Source organism: Eschrichtius robustus, chromosome 16 (genome assembly GCF_028021215.1).
Source record: "Eschrichtius robustus isolate mEscRob2 chromosome 16, mEscRob2.pri, whole genome shotgun sequence".
NCBI classification, from domain to species: Eukaryota; Metazoa; Chordata; class Mammalia; order Artiodactyla; family Eschrichtiidae; genus Eschrichtius; species Eschrichtius robustus.
The window spans coordinates 26862944-26881384 of record NC_090839.1 but is presented as its reverse complement, the minus strand read 5'-3'; the positions used below and the strand labels follow the sequence as shown (position 1 = coordinate 26881384).

Here is an 18441-nt window from a genome sequence, read left to right as displayed (position 1 = left end):
TGATCTCGGGGAGGGTGACCAGCAGCAGTGAGGGAGGGGCCGGCCCGAAATGGGGTCTGATGCTGGTTGACGAGCCTGAGTGGATGGCAGACTGCAGGGGTTGACTTTAAAGATTAATTAAAATACGTATCCATTCGTTCCCCGTGAACTGGAGAAAGTAGATTTTACACGCGTTGGAACATGTTCTGGGGCAGTGCCGAGCTGTAGTTTTGCAGTGCTGCGATTTGATCGAGGTGCGGGGGGAGAAGTCGTGGTCAGGTGGCTCTGTGGTGCCTGGGTAACTGCCTGGTGGTGGTGAGGTGTACATGCGCCTTCATGTCATGGAATCTGTTTGCCCAGTTACTTCTGCAGGAGCTTAGAATGCGTTGGAAGCCAGGGCTGGGACCTGACGTTGCCAACTGCATCTCAGCAGGGAGGCGGAAAGTGCGCTGGACTAGAGTGGGGGCCTGGCTACTTGCCAGCTCAGTGGTTGGGGTAAGTCACTAAGCCCCTGGCAACTTTCTCATCGCTGATTTGGGCTGAGAGTTGCTACTGCGTAAAGTCATAGTGTGTGGCGCATAGGAAGTACTCCATCCTGTTAGCTCGCGTGGGACTGAGACTTACAGGAGAGATCAGTATGGCTCCTGTCGTCTGCTTGACCCTCACCCCAGGGAGGAGCCGTGGAGAGGGGGGCCCGTGTGGCGCGCTGAGGGCTGGTGCGAGCTGAGTGGATGTCTGACTTTCAGCCTCTCACTGCAGTTGAGTGCATAGTCCTGGGTTTAGAGACTGAGTACTTGGCAGGAGAGGCTTATTTTACTCATGGTCCAAAGGACAAGGAAATCGACTGTTTCAGAATCTGGAAAGTGTGCTGTCTTACTGGCCAGGCACAATGTCACCCGTTTGTTTCATGTCCTACCTGCTCATGAGGAAGTCAGACCCTGCTTGAGATAGGTGTGCGCGCGCGCGCGCATGTGTGTGTGTGTGTGTGTGTGTACACTCAACAGAGTAGCCACGTCCCTCCGGCCTCGGGGACCAAAGCCCAAAGCGTCTGTGTGCCTTGTGCCCTGAGAGGAGGCTGCACGGGCCGTGTTGCCCTTGTGTGTGTGTGTGTGTGCCATTTAAAGTGATGGAGAGGGAGGGTAGGCTCTGTGACCCTGGAGGTTAATACTTGAAACCAGATGGTGACAGCGCCCTGTGCTTCCTCTTTGTGCATCATTTTGAAAGCCTGGAATGAACATCTCTAACAACCAAAAGGTGTAGACGGAAGCTCTGTAAGGATGACAGTAACAAAAATACAGCTGTCAGTGCAGTGATTCTTAACTTTTCTGGGAACACGGGCTCCTTTGAGAGTCCAGTGGGAGCTCTGGACCCTCTCCCCGCAGGAACGTGTACACGCGCGTGCGCGCACACACGCACACACACACACACACAAAGTTGTATTATTTCAGACGGTTTAAGAGCCCCCCTTCCGCCCTGCCGGCAGCTGGAGCCCCTCACTGAAGAACCCCCTGACTGATAATAAACCTAATAAAATCTGGGTTTATACAAAAGAGGGGAGAGAGGACTCTGCAAAGGATTCTCCTTCAGTCTGTAGCTACTGACCTTCACTAGTGCATTTAGATTTAAAAGTGCGTTACAGGCATGGTCTCCCCTCCCCCTCACCGAGTAAGCTGAGCTTCACCGCCTGCTCGGTCACTGCGTAGCCCTCATCTCACTGTTCCATGGGGGCGTCCCCTTTGATGTCATCCTCTACACTTAACACCATTGGTCTGGAGCTCCATTTAAAGAAGCCGGGACGGGACCAAGCAGCCCTTCTCTGTCCACAAGCGCTTCCTCCTTGGATCCCAGTGTCCCCGCAGCTGGCTGCGGCTTCGGCTGGAGGTGAGTGCTTTCCATTGGGCCAGCGAGGACCGTGTGCCGTGGACCCGGGCTCTGGCTGTGTTGTCCCAGGTGGGGGAGTTCGTGGTCCCTTGGTGATTCTCAGCAGTGGTAGTTTTGGTGGGACAGGCGCTGTCATGGCATCACCGAGGATTTGCTGCTCTGGGTCCCTACCTGCATCTGAGAAGATGAAGTGCCACCTTCTGCTTTGACCGTACCTGCTCCTTTTCTTACGAATCTCAGCCCCAGGGTATGTAGACTTCCGCAGGGCAGCGCTTTCAAACTGTTGGCCCCTCTCCCTTTACCTGTTTAATATATTTGGCTACTGCACAGGATTTCATTTAAAAAAAAAGAGATTCTTCTGCCATTACAAAAAAAATAAACGTTTAATGACTGCCACATAGTGTGTGTGGGTGTGTGTATATACAAGCAATTGTTAACAGTTACATTTATGCTTTTAACTCACACAGAATTGTTTTTAAACTCCTGATAATCAGGTTTGGCCCCAGTCACATTCGTGAAAGTTTTCCTTAAAGTTTAACCTAAATTGAATGCAGGATGAAAAAAAGTCTGCACACAAGTGAACGTCTTTGGGAAAAAAAAAAAAAAAAAAGCAGCCCTTTTGTTTCCTTCAAGGGCATCCCAGGTGTTGGGTCGAATGGAGTGTCAAGTCCTGACGGTTCAGGACCAGGGATGGTGTTTCCTCGGTTTTCCCAGCCACCTGAGTTTGGTTTCAGTCTCAGAAGAGCTGCGCCCTGGGCGGACGGGAGTGGGAAAAGGGCGATTTGCAGGGAAACAGCTGTATTTAAGACCTTGCTTGGACGCTGGCTGAATCCAGGCGAGGTGTGCACCCGGCGTGCCCTCTTTCTCATCTGTAAGCGGGGCTAGAGCACCTCCCTGGGAAGGCAACGGTGAGATTTCAAAATGATGTGCGCCTGTGCTGGGCACCTGACGAGGACCAGGAAAGGTCCATTTCCTTCCCTTTCTGAAGGGTGAGGCGCCAAAAAAAGTGACAAGTTCATTTGTTCAAGAAAATCTACCAAGGACCTTCTGTGTGCTAGCTTATTGGCTAGGCAAAGGTGGAATCTGGGACTTCCCTGGTGGCGCAGTGGTTAAGAATCTGCCTGCCAATGCAGGGGACACGGGGTTCGAGCCCTGGTCCGGGAAGATCCCACATGCCACAGAGCAAACTAAGCCCGAGCGCCACGACTACTGAGCCTGCGCTCTAGAGGCCGCGAGCCACAACTACTGAAGCCCGCGTGCCGTGCCTAGAGCCCGTGCTCCGCAACAAGAGAAGCCACCACAGTGAGAAGCCCGCGCACCGCAACGAAGAGTAGCCCCTGCTCGCCGCAACCAGAGAAAGCCCGTGGGCAGCAACAAAGACCCAACGCAGCCAAAAATAGTAAGTATGTAAATGAATTTTTTTAAAAAAGGTGGAATCTACTGGTAGAATGGTGTTTCAGTGCCAGACTAGAGTTGGAGGGAACAGAACTGGCTGGCAGTGCTGCTGTTGAGAGGACACAGTGGAAATAAAGCATTCAGTTTGTTATTCAGTGTTTATTAAGTAGATTCAGTCTTATATATGATATACAGATTCAAAAGAAAAAGGATTCCACATACTTATGAAATCAGTGCATTTAGCAAGTAATACCATGGAGATAACAGCTCGATTAACAGCTCATTGGTCTTTTGTTAAGTGAGGGGAGAGGGAGTTGGCCTGTGCTAGTCATTCCACAAACAAAACAGAATTTAGTTGCATCACACAGAGAAGACACATTCTAAGAATTAAAATATTAAGCCACATTTACTGGAAAAACTCACTATATAGAACACAAATAATTTTTATAGAGCATTGAGGAGGAAGTCCTCACCTGCTTAGAAGAGCCACGTTAAGTTGCATAGGTGCATATCTGTAAAAATATAATTTAGAGGTGAAGCCATTGATTAAGTAATAAAGAGTCATCTTTAAAAGTTGGTGCCATCTGCTGTTTGTCTTAAGTGCCATATGCTTACTGTCTGGAGCCCCCTGCCCATCCCCGGAGGTGACGCCTCATGAATGAGCTGCCTCCAGGGGACCCTGAAGAAACGCTTATACCATCTGCACTGGAAAGTCTTAAAACTCATCTCAGGTAGGGAACTTGCGCTCTTCCCCAACGTGTCTAAATTATGCCAGGGGATTGGAAACCTCTCGGGTTGTCCCTAAATCTTGGGTGGCTTCACCCTGAAGCTCCCATGAGTCAACGTGACCTTCCCATTCCCAGGCTGTCAGGAGAAGAGCTATATCCACCCCCGGCTCTGCAGCCAAGTCCTACTTTCACTTTTCATGAGTCCACGCGGTTTCCCACCTGCAGCCGAAAGGAAGTCTCCCTTCTGAGCCCTGCTCCTAAATGGACCATATGACAGAGGCGTATGGGCCATCTGCCGCATGGAGATTTTTCTGAGCTTAGAAAGGTGTTCTTCAGCAAATCTGAGTTCTGTGTGGTGTAGGTTTTTTGTTTTTGTTTTTAGGTGGAAACATAGGTAAAAAGTGAGAGGTTTTTGTTTTGTGGCTCTGCTAAGCAGATGAGCTTTGAGGTGCACCTTCCTCCTCAGGAGCGAGTCTTGCAGGACACACAGGGACCGGGGCATCTGTACATGTAAACAGTACACTTTCACTGAGTCCAAAATTAGGAGCAAAAATACAAAGGTTCACATTGGTCTTAGGTAGATACAGGCGAAAAAGGACTGAGCTGTTTAGCTCATAAACAACAAAAACAAAGTTTCTAAAGCACCACTAAATTATATAAAAATCAGACCATGGACGGATTGAAACTGGTATTCTGGTGAAATACTTTACTATCATCTTGTAAAAAGTTTTACAAAAAATTACAAATTAAAAGTATCAACCCTCTGAGTTCAAAGCAGCATTTTGAAAATGAACTGGTAATTAATCCTATAACCACCCCTGGAGTCATAAGTGGCCCTTGGGAATAGGGATGGCTGGGTTCCACCTGTTTGAAATCTTCTGAAACCTTCCAACGCCCTGCCGGTCCCCCTCCCCCTCAACACTGTCCTTGGGTATAAACTGAGTGGTGACGGTAAAATGAGTTTCGGATGGGTAGTACTCTCACTGGTCTAGCAGATGATCCACCACTAAGACCAAATTCCCACTTCTCCTCTGATTCTAACCTTGTGGGATTAGCCCCCTGCAAAGACTCTGGAACCGGTATATTCTATTCTTGCATTACCTCTTAAACGTAGGATCCCAAATGATCAATTTGTGCCCTGAGGCCCTCCGTAAGAACTGGCTGTGGGGCAGGGCTTTGGACGCTCCCTTTAGGAGAAGGCAGTCCCTGGGGTGAGGGGGGGACAGCAGCGAGCTGGGTTCAGCAGAGCCAGCTCTTTGGTGCGTCTCCAAGTCCGGAGGAGAGGGATGGGGTTGACGCTGCATCTTTTAAAACAAAAGCAAAACTGAACAAGTTCCCTGACTGGACTAGCTAATGGAATCCTGTTTCCACACAGTAACTTGCTCCTGATTCTGCCGTCACGAGGGCTTCACGTGCAGCTTCACTAGGAAGGAGCCCACCCAAGCGGTGGGGTCAACGTGACGGGATCCACTGTCCTGGAGGGGCTCTGGGAGCCCCAGTGGACCTTGACCACTATCATCATTTGCTTCCTTTCTCTTTGAAGCACACTGAACCTACATACACTCTTACCGCGGTGCTAAGGCCGCTGAAGGTGGTCAGTTAGTTAGGACAAGCTTGACTCAGAAAAACACTTCACACTGTAGCTTATACGGAGCTTCAGATCTAATCCCTTGTGCGGGTAGTGGCGGAAGCCCCTTCCCCAGTCTTTCTCACTCCTGTGTGTTCAGAAAAGCTAACCGTTTGTGCCTGGCTTGGGTACTGCCTCCGGGAGGAGAAATGACATGTGAAGCAGTTGATGTCAAGAATTCTAAGGCGGCGATTGTCTGTGCCAGTTTTCAACATTAAGAAGATTTTCACAAATTGCCTGGGGTAACATTTTGCAAAAGATCTACTGATTACTTTTTGTAGTATTGTTCACACACAAAAATAAATATTTACACAAATTCAAACGTCCGGGAGTAGTACTGAGCAGATGGGGGCGGGACGTGTGGACGCTGCGGGGGGGTGGGAGCGGCCTCGGGCACTGGAGCTTGTGCTGTGCTGACGGCGGGTCTCGGCGTCCCGGCCCCGGCTGGAGCCTGGGGACTAGTCAGATGGAAGGCAGAGGTGGTGTGGCTGCGTGGGGTGCTGGAGGCCACTTGGGAGAGCAAAGGCCACCCTCAACCTCTCGGGGCTGGAAGCAAGCAGGGGGCAGGACCCCCTGCCCTTCCGACTTTCTGGATCCGGGGCCCGTAGCTCAGTCGTGGATCCGAGGAGGGGGAGGCATCCACGCTGGAGCCCCCTCACCCCCCCCTCCTGAGGGTGGCCTGCCACAGTGCCGGGAGGCAGTTGGCTGCAGAAAAGCTGGTTTGGGAAGGGGGTGCCTGCTTTGGGGTCGAGCAGCTCTCGACCCTAGGGTCCCCTCGGCCCTGGCTCCCCTGGGACCTCTTTGCTCTGAGGGCGGAAAGGCAACAGAGGGCTTCTGCCAGCTCCGGGCAGGGGCGGGCAGCAGAGGGCTGCTGTCATGGCTACGGAGTGTTGCATGGAGAGGCCCTGTGGGCCTTGTGAGGTCTGGGCAAATCCCTGGTTTTAGCAGCACTGGTAGGTATTGCACTGAGCAAGAGGAAGTGCCTATCGGGGAGGAAGGAAGCCAGGCCAGCCTTTTATTTTTGCCCTTTTTCACACTCCAGGGATTATGGGTTTCTTCCAGGACTGGCCCCTGCAGAAGGGAGGGTCCTAGGAGAACCCAGGTGGCTTCTCCACTTCTGCTGATGGTCCCTTTCCTCCAGCCACGGGGGCAGGGGACGGAAGCTGCGGTCCACCCGGGAGCTCGCAGCTGCCTTTCCTGACAGCCAGGGGCGCACCCTGCAGAAACGAGGGGAGTGGGGTGGGGGGGTGGGGGGGGGCCCTTCCCGGCGGGTGTCCGAGGGGCCAGAGCCTGTGCGGAGAAGTGTTCAGACCTGGCTCCCTGGGGGCAGGGTGAGGGCAAGGGCCCAGCTGGCCGGCTGCCATGCCCCAGCACTCTGTCCTGTCAAGCGCCCGGGCCAGGGGACGGCCAGCGGCTGCTCGCGAGGGCCGAGGTCCTCCCTGGGCTCCAGCTCCTGGCCTCCCCTCTGGACTTACCTCCCAGGCAGACACACTGGGTGGGGGAGGTGGGAGACAGCCGTTCAGAACAGGCTCAGGGCACATCCTGGAAAAGCCCACGCTGGAGTGTGAGGTAGAATACGGGTGACCGTGTGACTGGGGCGTCTGTGGGATGGGGGAGGGGGAGCCGCTTTTGTTTGTCTTTGCTCTGCAGTGGGTGTGGGTGAGGTCCTCCTGCTTGGCGGGGCTGGGCGCTCAGAGGGCCAGCCAGCCCGGCGCCCCCGCTGCCCCCAGCCCTGCCGGCCCCCAGCCCGCGCCAGTGTAGTGATATGGAATGTTAGGTCACAGGGATACATCCTTCTGATCAGACAGACACAGACTGGCAATCTGTACAAACACAAAAGAATCCATTTTCAGAAAAATAAATTACTAAGGGGAGAGGAAGAAAGGGTCCACTTTGTTTTTCTCAATAAATATGCAATTCTGCTCACCTAAGACTTGAAAGGTAATTATCTGGGGGTGGGATTCTAACATCAGGGTCCACGAAGATGATTCTAAATAGAGCTGCGGCCCCAGCGCCTTGTCAGGGGGAGCCCCAGCCCTTCCAAAGCTGCCCCGTTGGCCTCTTCCAAGCAGGTCAGAGCACCCGTGTGGTGAGATTCCAAAAAAAAGTGTCCTTGTGCCCAGAGTCTCAGGCGCTTGGAGTGTGGCTAGAAACAGCTCTTTTGCATCCACCTCTTTCCAAAAACAAAAGGTACCAACTGGTGAGGCGGGAAGCCGGTCCGGGGCTGGGAGAGCCTCCTTCCCTAGGGTAGTGCACTCCACGTGCTGCTGGGTCAGTTCTGCTGTAAAATGAGGTTTTCCAGTTCATCTGCTGAGCGCAGCAGGAAGGCGGCGGACTCCCGGTAGCCGGCGATGAGCTGCCGCACGGCACTGATCTCGGTGGGGCTGAGCTGGGCAGTGGGCATGGTCCGGCTGGTGCTGTTGCTGGAGGGCGTGGGCGTGGGCGTGGTGGAGGTGGTGGAGGCCCCGCCTTTCATGCTGAGGTCCGTGGGCCCTGCGAGGAGGGGAGCCAGGGTGAGGAGGGGCACCCTTTCCCCTATCCTGGGGGCCCGAGGCCCTCGTCTGTCTCCACGGTTGTACCCCTAGTGCTTAGAAGGGGGCCTGCAGACAAGACGTGGGGTTCTCTGTTAAGCCCGAGGGTGATCCTGCGTTGGGGTCGGGGGGAGGCTTTGGCCTCGGGCCGGGCAGGACCCTGATGCCAGCTCCCTGGCACTCATCGCACCTCGGCTGCTCTCTGAGGACTGTCAGGCCTCCGCGCTCTGGGCTCTGGTCTCCGGGTGAGGAGGCGGCCTCGAGCTGGCGGGGGGAGGGAGCGGCTAAGACACTGCCGGTAGGTGGGGGTCCGACGCCCCCGAGGGGGACAGGGTGTGGAAAGCCCCGGACAGAGCCCAGAGTGCAGCCCCAGAAGGCCAGGAAGAGAAGCACCCACGTGTGCGCCTCATGAGACAAGGAAGGGGCTTCTCAACCGCCACCGCCGGGGAAGAGCAAGAAAGAGGCTGGCTGCCCTGGGCTGCCCTGCTTGGGCCTGGGAAAGAGGCCGGGGCTGGAGCGGCCAGACAGAGCGCGCCCTTCCAGAGAGAGCGGCTGGAGGCGCAGGTGGAGGGAGGTGCTGGGGGCTGAGCCTCCTCCCGATGGGCTGCAGCACCTCGAAGCCCCTTGCCTTTGAGAAGTTCTCTCGTGCCCAAGCGAGGTGGAAGATTAATGCTGCTGGGACGGGAGAGCGTAGGGTGGGTGTGTGAAGGTGGGAAGGTCAGACAGGACCCAGAGGGGCCCTCTAGAGAAATCACTTCCCCTTTGCCCTTGAACGGTGGCAACAAAGAGGGAGCCTGCAGTCTCACCGAAACACACTGGGGGTGTGTGCTGGGGCCACCAGGCCTGGTCTCCCCTCCACCTTTCCCAAACGGCTCTGTGGGGTGCACCGTGGCTCTGGAGTCAGCGAGCCCGGACTGGCGGCCTGCTCGGCCCCACCATGGGCGATTCCTAACTTCCCTGGGCCCCCGGCCCTGGGGCTGAGCCACGCCGGTGAACCCCTCGGCGCGGCTCGGGATGCTCAGCCTACGGGAGGCCCACTGGGAAAGGGCTTCCAGGAGACACAGAAGCTCCTGGAATTGGAGCATTCTTTCGAGGTGTTCAGCAAGAAAACCGCCAAAGGAGAGGATCTGGCGGTGTGGGAGCGGAAGCTTGCTTGGGAGGCCTTCTGTGACCCAACTAGGTCCGTCTCCCTGTGCCCTGCCCAGCCCCCAACCCCCATAAGCGGAGATCATCGTACATGGGTGTGTGAGGCAGTTCTCGGTTACCAGCCAGCTCCCCACTACCCCACTGGTTCTGACAGCCAGTTTGAATCATTATTGCACCTACAGTGGAAGCTTTCTTTCTTTCTTTTTTTTTTTTTTTGGCCGCGCCATGAGTCTTGCAGGATCTCAGTTCCCTGACCAGGCGCTGAACCTGGGCCATGGCAGTGAGAGCCCGGAATCCTAACCACTAGGCCACCAGGGAACTCCCTATAGTGACAGTTTTTATGCTGCTACAGAGATGGACAAGCCCTTGTCACTGGAGACACATAGACCAGAAGTAACATCTTGGGAGAAATTGTGGAAACTCGACTACTGCTAAAAGGAAGCTGGTGCAGCCCCCAAATGGGGAAGGAAGTTGGAATCTAAGATGGGACTTGTCTGTCACATGGGGTTATTTCTTCTCTCATCAGAGAACAGGGATGTCAAGCAGGAGGTCCTGGGAACTGGCCTGCTAAGGAACATCCTTGGAATTGAGGGTCGAGGGGAAGTCCGTTAAAATGAAACACAGGAGGAAGGACTGGGGCTGGGAACTGCTGGGAAGGGCAGCCAAGCAGGTGGCTGGCTCCCACATGGGTGGCTGCTGGGATAGTCTGGGAGCAGGCAGGGGTGCCTGCGGGGATAGTCTGGGAGCAGGCAGGGGTGCCTGCGGGGATAGTCTGGGAGCAGGCAGGGGTGCCTGCGCTCGCTCCCGGCTGCTGCAGGGTCTGGTCCCCTCCAGACACTGGCTGGGGATGGCAGAGGAAGGCCGGAGCCGCCTGCCACACGGGTGTGAGCTGGCCCTGGGCTTCCTCTCTTTCCTCCCTCCACCCCCAAGCCTTGTCCTCTTCACTCCTATGCTCAGAGCAGGCCTTCTGTCTCTTCCCCCAGGGCCCTGGTTACAGGCAGCCACTCAGGTGGCCAGGTGGTTGCTAGAGGGGCCGGAGCGGGTGCGAGTTGCCCAGCACCCCAGGTAAGACAGGCAGAGCCTGAGTCTATCTGGGCTGACCTGGATTTCCAGATCCACCCATGATCTCAGTGAGGAGCTCTAAGCCACCAACACGACTGCCCAACCAAGGTGCCAAATGGACTGAACCCTCGTTTAAGGGCTGCTGCTGGAAGGGCAGTGGGACTGGGACTGCCCGTGGTGTTCTTCCAACTGCTGGACCCAAACCCAGTGCTCACAGGACGCCACTGCCCCAGGCAGGAGGTCAGCGAGCAGGTCTCGGCCTCCGTGACCTCACCACCCACTTCTAAGGGACCAGGGAGACTGAGGTACAGGGGCAGAGCTAGTGGCCTTTCTTGAAGCCTCTCCGGCAAGTGTGAACAGGGCGGGAGGGCAGCAGGCCTGGCCCTCAAGAGAGGCCGGAGCAGCCCTGGCAGCTGCGGCCCGAGACAGGCCCTGCTGTGTGGTGCCAGGTGGGGGCCTATCACCATCGCCTGCCCCCTGGGAAGGACTCTCCCCATGCGCAACAGGGGGGGCTCTAACTTCCTGCCCCGCACCTGTCTCCAGACACACTCTACCAGGGTCCCCACTCAGCAGGGCTGTCAGATCGTGCTCCTTCCCGGAAGGAAAGCAGCCCGCCTGGGACAGCCATTTCACCCCTGCTGCAGCTGGCCACTCTGGCCTCAGCCTCAGGGATTAGGGCCAGGCAGCCTCTCAGTTTAGGTTAAGAGGCATTAGGAAAGGATGAGAAGTTAAGCCCAGGCAGGAATCTTCCAGGGACCCGCACGTACTTGCCGGTGGTGGGGGGCACGGTGAGCGAGGGTGTCTGGGCTTTCTGCCATGGGTAGGGACCAGCTGCCTCCACCGGCTGCCCAGGAACAGTAAGGGGTCTCCCATGGCCACGGACAAGGGCCTGAGAGGAATTCTCAGGCACGTTCAGCCGAGACCTAGAACCAGAATTCCCTGGCCTGCGGGCGGCACCTTCCTCTAACCTACTTGTCGAGCAGCAACTTGCTGTTACCCCCAGCCTTTCCTCTCGCCTCTGAATGACCCCCAAAGCACACTGCTTCTGCCTCCTGTACTACCCATTAAAATCTCACCACAAGGGCAGACAGCACAATTCATAGCCTCCTTTGGTTAAAGCCTATCTGTGGCTCCCGCTGCACACAGAACTAAATCCAGATGCCTGGCTCAAGAGGCCCTGGGATCACCCCCACCTGACCCCGCCAGCTCCCGGAGGCCGCCAGGCTGCCCTCCACTGGGGGAACCCGCTCTTCCCCTGCCGCACCTACCACCCAGGCCTCAGCGTGAAAGGGCCTGAGGTCTGCACTCAGGGCAGCACCTAGCTCCATGGGGAGGTTTCTATCTTTTGGGAACTGTTTCTCCAATATTGGCCTGCGTTCCGGCTGCATCAGAGTCACCTGGGCAGAGTTACAGGGGGCACCTAGGGAATCACCAGCTCCTGGGGTTAGAGTGGGGGGACAGACGGCTAACCACTGCCCCAGGTGACCTAGATGGGGCCCCACAGTGCAGCAGAAAGGGCTGGGGCCCTGCTCCCAGGTGAAAGAACCTTCATCTCGGGGCTTCCCTGGTGGCGCAGTGGTTAAGAATCTGCCTGCCAATGCAGGGGACACAGGTTCGAGCCCTGGTCTGGGAAGATCCCACGTGCCACGGAGCAATTAAGCCCGTGAGCCACAACCACTGAGCCTGCGCTCTAGAGCCGTGAGCCACAACTACTGAGCCCGTGTGCCACAACTACTGAAGCCCGCGTGCCTAGAGCCCGTGCTCTGCAACAAGAGAAGCCACCGCAATGAGAAGCCCACGCACCGCAACGAAGAGTAGCCCCTGCTCGCTGCAACTAGAGAAAGCCTGCGCACAGCAACGAAGACCCAACACGGCCAAAAATAAATAAAATAAAATAAATACATGTTTTTTAAAAATTAAGAAATGCTTTTCAAAGAAAGAACCTTCATCTCACAAGTGAGGTCCTACGTGGTGGCCTGGAGAGGGAGGTGACCTGCCTGGGACCAAATCCTGGCTCTGCCATCAACTCTGCAAGACCTGGGCCAGCGACCGTCTCACTGAGACTTGGTCATTTTGGGTGAGACGAGGGTGTGGAGAGGCTCAACTCAGGTGAAGAGCAGGGTCTTGGCTGGGACTCTGCTCCCAGTGGCCCGTGGAGGTGGGAGTGGGGCAGCGGCGGGGGACCAGGGAGAGGCCCAGCAAGCCTCCGGGGAGGCCAGAAAGGAGTGGAAGGCTGTTCGTTTTAACCTTGCCTTCCAAGCTAAGGACTGGGTAAGATTATGAGATGGGGAGGGTCCCTGTGCCAAGAAAGAGTCACTTTCCCGGCCTGCCTCTGCTGCTTCCCCGCCTGCCCCGCCCCCTTCCCAAGGCGGCTGGTCAGGGAGCCGCAGAGCCTGGTGTCCCGCACTCACCATTACTGTGATTTCCTGTTTGGAGGGAGGCAGGGGGCTGCAGGTTGCTGCCCAAGGCCCCGTAACCACGGTAACTGTAGTTCAGGCCACCGTTGACGTACACAGGGTCCTGGGAGTAGGAGGAGGCTGGCAGTGAGTAGGTGGAGTGGGTGATGGCTGCGGAGTCCCGGGAGTGCTGCTTGTCCAGGGCTATGGGCTCGTCCTGCAGAGCGGGAGGCAGGCGCTGGGGAACCACAGGCTCAGCAAGCCCTGACCACGGTTCCTGGACGGGGGTGGCTGGTGGCCCCAGATTTGCCGGGACCCGGCGCGGGACCTGCAGGACTCTGCCTCTCCCCGTGGCTGCCTTGCCCAGGGCCTCCCCCAGCCCCCCATCTGCTCACCTATCTTCAGGGCAGAGTTAATCTGTTCCTGCCCGGCTGAAGACACTCTCAGGGCTCGGGATGAAGTCCAGATTCCCTTCCTAGGTCTGCAAGGCCTTTGTGTCTGGGCTCCTCTGACTCCCCCCCACCGCCCCCCTCCCCCCAGCATCTCCATCTCCCATCTGAGGATGCCCTCCCTGCTCCCTCTGCACCCAGGGGCCGTGGTAGTATCTGCGGGATGGCTGAGGACACCCTCCCAGTGGCTGGCAGCGAGCAGGCACCTGAGAGGACTGGTAGATCTCCAGGCGCATCCTTTTGGCTGCTTTTCTCGTCTCGCTCTCACAGGCGGCTGCCAGGATATTTTCTGCCATGGCCGAGGTCAGGTGGGGAGGTGTGGGTCTGGTCTGCAGGCAGAATGGGGATGGAGCCAGTGTTAGGGCGCAGAGACCCTGCCCTAGAGGTGGGCAGGGCAGCACTGGGCTTTAGGCTCCTCTGTGAACCCGGGGCCACAACGCCTGCTTCCAGGGGTACTGGGAGGGCTGTGGGAAAAGCGCCCGGGCGGCCGGGAGGGTGCGGGGAGCCTGGGGCTCACCATCTCCATGCCGTTCTTCTTCATGCGCCGGCAGGACTTGAGGTACGTGCGGATGCGCTTGCGGGCCCGCTCCTGGAACTCAGGGAACTGCCGGCTGCAGGACTCGATGATGGCCTGGATCTTCTCCTTGGGCTGCTTGGAGATGGGCACCATGCGGTCCAGGTTCTCGTCCACAAAGAGACGCACGAACATCTGCAGGAGACACAGGCCGTGGGAAGGGCTGGCCCGGCTGAGCCCCCGCCCCAGCCGGCCGTCCCGGGCGGGCGCTCACGTTGAAGGCCTTGAGGCGCTCAGGGTCCATGCCCTCGGAGTCATTCATCTTGTCATTGTCCTCATGGTCGTCGTGGTCATCGTCGTCGTCATCTGCTGTGGGGGCCCGGCCCACCGTCAGGTCCTCAGGGCAGCCGCTGACCTCGGTTTTGATGGAGTCGTAGCTCCCCGAGCTGTAGGGGGGGGACTGAGAGAGGGCGGGGGTGGGGGGGGGCAGAGGGTCAGGCCACGGTGAGCGTGGGGGCAGGCGCGGCGAGCACACCCAGCTGCCAGCGTGAGCCACGCTGCAAGGCCCTGAGCAAGTCACTTTCCTTCTGCTCCTTCCCCCTGTGACACGGGGACAGCGACGCTGCCGCCCCTCCCTGGGCGGCTGTAGGAAGGACTGTCCACAACCACACATGCAGAGGCCTGGCGCCCTGGAGGACTTCAGTGCAGGGGATAGTGGTTTACTCCGCAGCAGTGCCCACGCCAGGACGTGCCTCATCGCACGAGGGAAATGCAAACACAGAAAGGGCTCCTTCCCGCCACCAGCCAGCCTCTCCTGCTTGTGCCAAGATCTGTTCTGGCTTCGGGGTTTTCCTCCCTGGTCCCCAAGGGGCTGCAACCCTGAGTTGACAACCGAGCTGTCGCAAAAGCAGTGAGTGTGCTGTCTGTCGGGGATGAGGAACAGATGGGCTGGGAGAGAACCAGCCAAACAGACAGGCCCATCAGGCAAAAGGGCATCCCTGCAGCTCCCCGGCTGGGCTTCTCCTGTCTGCCTCCGCCCCTGGAAGTCACCGTGAGCCCCGACGCAGAGCGTGTGTAGGAAGGGGAGAGGGAACCAGGCACAGCCCACTGGGCAGTCACCTTGTCCTGCAGTAGAGAAGGGACCCACCCCCTGAGCCCCTCCTGGAACAAGACCCTTCCCCAGCTCTCCTGGGAATGCACTTCCCCACTCTCCTCTCTGCTTTTTCCATCTTCTTCATCCTTTGCTGCTCAGTTCCCATCCGGTCTCCTGCCCCCTGCCACACGTGCTCTGGCAAGGCTCCCCGAGGACCACTGTCATTTGCCTTTTAGAAAGTTTGCGGCTTTGGCGAGTCCTGACTTCACTCAGTGGTACCCTGACTAGCAGTGTCCTGGAGACACGGTCCCTGCCCTCAAGGAGGTGGGCATCTAGTAGGCAGTCAGGCCCAGGAAACAAACAGCCGCAGATCACACCCTGCAACGTGGCCACATAGTGGCCCAGACGGCATACAGCTCTTGCTGACAAACGTATACAGACAGACACTGATTGGTGCCCTGCCCCACGGTAGCTGCCACCACCAGCCTCCATGTGACCACACCCACCGGGGTCGGCCCTCCCAGGGTCCCTGGCCTCGTGCCCATCTCTTGATCCACACATAGACTCTGAAGGGGAAAGGACACCCAGGTCCTCTGGCCTCCCACTGGGCTGTGTCAGACCCGCAACCGAGGGTCAAAGGCGCCTTGGGCAAGTCACATTCCCAGGTGCTCTTTGGCCAATCCTCTGCCAGCGTCAGTGGAGACAGAAGAGCTATCAGTGGCGCTCATGCTCCCATCTCACTTCCATGGTCCACACACATGGCCTAAGGCCGCGGTGGCAAACGCATGCTCTCTGGCTCTCTGCCTGCCGAGGCAGCAGCTGTGCCTGCCCCTGGGACCCAGTCAAAGAAGGGAAGACAGTGCTCTGGCCAGTACCTGCCCCGCAGCCTGGGCTCAGACACACAGCGACGACTGAACACCCGTTCATTTGTACAGAACCTTCCCACGAGACACGTCATTGGAAGCCACCACTGGCACCCACCCCACACCCTCTGCAGAAGAGAAAACAGGCCCTGGGAGGGGAAGGAACCTGTGCAGGGGCCCGTGGCTGCAGCCCAGGAGCGTAGGGCTCTGAGAAGGCACCTCTGGCCCCCCTAGCCCGGGCAGAAGAAAACACCCCCCAGGAGAGCTCCCGCCCCCCATGCCGCACTGCACTGCTGCAGGAGACCTCAGTGGCCCGGAGATGGCTTTCGGAAGCAACAGGGGAGGGGGAGGGGAGCGCCAAATGGTGGGGCACCTGTCCGCCCCCCGTTAGCCTGGTCTACTGAGTTTCACACATCCACATCCCTGGGGCCACAAACAAAGGCCTCACCTTTTTTCTGCACTATCTGTAGAATGGGGACAGGCATGCAGAGTAGCCAGAAAACATGAGGCCTTGGGCCTCTGTGCTGAATGTAGCCCACTTGCTGCTGTTCCTCACAGCAGACTCTGTTTTGGAGGCAGAGGGGGGCCAGGCCACACGTCACCCATCACGTCCACCAAGGCAGAGGCCAACAACCCCACTTCACAGATGGGGGGGTGCAGGCTGGGAGAAGTGAGGACCTTGCTCGAGGTCAACTGAGCGGTCTCCCATTCCAGAGCCTCCCCAGGAAAATGATGGCAGAGCAGCCACGGCTACCACCCTGACTTGGTGTCACAACCCCGGTACGCGTGATTTCACCTCAGCCCCGCACAACCCTGCCGTGTATGGGCGCGGCAGAGGCTCACAGCTCTGGCGGGCCAGCAGCCCGCAGCCCCACACACCTCGGGGGTGGTCTTCACCCCGTACTTGACGCGGCTCCGCAGTCCATCGGCGTCGGAGGGGTAGGAGGGCGTGCCAAGCGCTGAGCCCTGCGGGAGCTTGTCGCAAAGGTTGATGGGCTGGTCCTCGGCGGTGGCGGTGAAGTCCACGGGGGCCACGGTGCCGTTGCCATTCATCTCGGGGAAGGCAGGGTCTCCCTGTGTGCTGCTCGAGGTGGACGGGTTCAGGGTGGAGGAGCCATTGCCGCTGCCGCTCTCGGAAGAGGAGTCGTCTGAAACAAGAGGCCTGGGTGTGAGGCCCCACCTCAGCACCCACTGTCCCCTGAGACACCCCCCCCCAGCAGGTACGTGGCCACGGCAGCCACAGGGGGTACTTGCCCTGTGTTGTTCTCACGAGCATCCCTGGGCACTAGGTGAGCGCTGCCGTCCTCGCCGGGGGCGCCAAGAGGCTAGCCTTGCCCCAGCCTGAGGTGGGGGCAGGGTCCCTCTGCCAGAAACTGGGGCCATCAGGAGCGGAGCGGCCATGGAGCGTGCCTCCTGCCCTCCACCCCACAAAAGCCATATCCAGCTTGGAGGGCCCGGGAGTGAGTGGCTGCAGCCTCAAGTCTGACCTGCCTGCCGCAGGTCCAGAGGTCCTCGGACACCCCAGGGGCTGCATGGGGCCTGGCCAGTGCCCCCTCTTCCTCCAGCTCACCACTGCCTTGCCCCTTTACACCCTCTCCCCACAGGACCCCTTCCCCAAAGCAGACCCTCGAACTTCTCCATCCTCTGCCTGAGGAAGGATGGCTCCACTGTTCCACTGTGACACCCCTGCCCCAGTTAGTCACTCCCTCCAGCAAGCAGGCCCAGGCCAATCCTGGCAGCCTGTGCAGACAGAGATCTGCCCTTGGCGCACGGCCACATGGCACTGAACACCCAGAGCCAGGGCTGCGGGTGCATCCCTGGCACCTCATGGGCCATCCCTGCTTTCCTGAAGTGACAGCCCAACAAAGCTCTGTGGAGGGCGCCCCCTGCTGCAGACAGCACAGCATTGCTGGGGGATCTAGGAGGACAAACTTTTAACTAGGGGCCTAGACACTTCAGATAAATTCCAGGCCCCTTTCCCCCACCCTGCCCCAGCCTCCTGCTTGATCAGCTGAGAAGGCAGAGGCCCAAGCTACGCTCAAGATCCCGGGGTCACTGTCAGGTGAGTACCGCGTGGCTCCTGGTGGCGCCCAGGTGCCCAAGCGGCTCTGCACCTGCAACCAGAGTGGGTGGGGGAGGGGCGGCCACTGTGAGCCCTGACCGCCTCCCAGGCCACCCCCTCCCCCAGGCCAGGGTCGCGCACGACCCCACCCCCACCCTCCCAGCCGGCAGATTATGAAGATTTAGTTCCTGGTGCTGGGCACTGGGCACGCGCACCTCCGGAGCGTCCCCATGGCGACCAAGCGGCTCTAGCTCGCCAACCAATCACTGGCCTCCCGGCTGCCCAGGGGCGGGGCCGGGCTGCCCATCAAGCAGCCAGGGCCCAGGGCAGAGGGGGATGGGAAAGGCCTCCGCGCCATGGCACCCCTCCCCCTCGGCTGCCGCAGGTCCCCTGGGCCAGGATGCCCCTCCTTCTCCCCCTCTTCCTCTGGGCAGTCACTGCTCTCTCCATCCTCCTGCAGGGCAGCTCTAGGCTCTACTCAAAGCCACCCCAAAGATCCCCTCGCCTTGCTCAGCTACATCCCACAGTCCCCAGGCTAGCCGCCCTGCTACCTCTGGAACCTCACCGCCCATCCCCTCCTCCTCAATCACAGATGGGTCTGGTTTTCTTCTGGCAGTGTCTCCAGCGACCAACCTAGATATCTGTGGAATGAGTAGTATTTACTGAGCACCTACTGTGTGCTGGCTCTGTCCCAAGCTGAGAAACAAAGTAGTGA

The 18441-nt window shown here is 58.2% G+C and overlaps 1 protein-coding gene across 3 annotated transcripts in view; it reads right to left on the bottom strand.

Moving 5' to 3' along the window:
- Positions 1 to 3436: 3436 nt before the first annotated feature.
- Positions 3437 to 18441, bottom strand: part of NOL4L (nucleolar protein 4 like) — a 129622-nt gene continuing 114617 nt past the window's right edge. For all 3 annotated transcript variants that reach the window (XM_068524042.1, XM_068524044.1, XM_068524043.1), the window contains 6 exons: positions 16544 to 16812; positions 13983 to 14168; positions 13712 to 13903; positions 13401 to 13523; positions 12761 to 12962; positions 3437 to 8103 (listed from right to left, as the gene is read on the bottom strand). In XM_068524042.1, coding sequence (XP_068380143.1) covers positions 7883 to 8103; positions 12761 to 12962; positions 13401 to 13523; positions 13712 to 13903; positions 13983 to 14168; positions 16544 to 16812 — 1193 coding nt within the window. In that variant the 3' untranslated portion in view covers positions 3437 to 7882. The remainder of the gene's footprint in view (positions 8104 to 12760; positions 12963 to 13400; positions 13524 to 13711; positions 13904 to 13982; positions 14169 to 16543; positions 16813 to 18441) is intronic.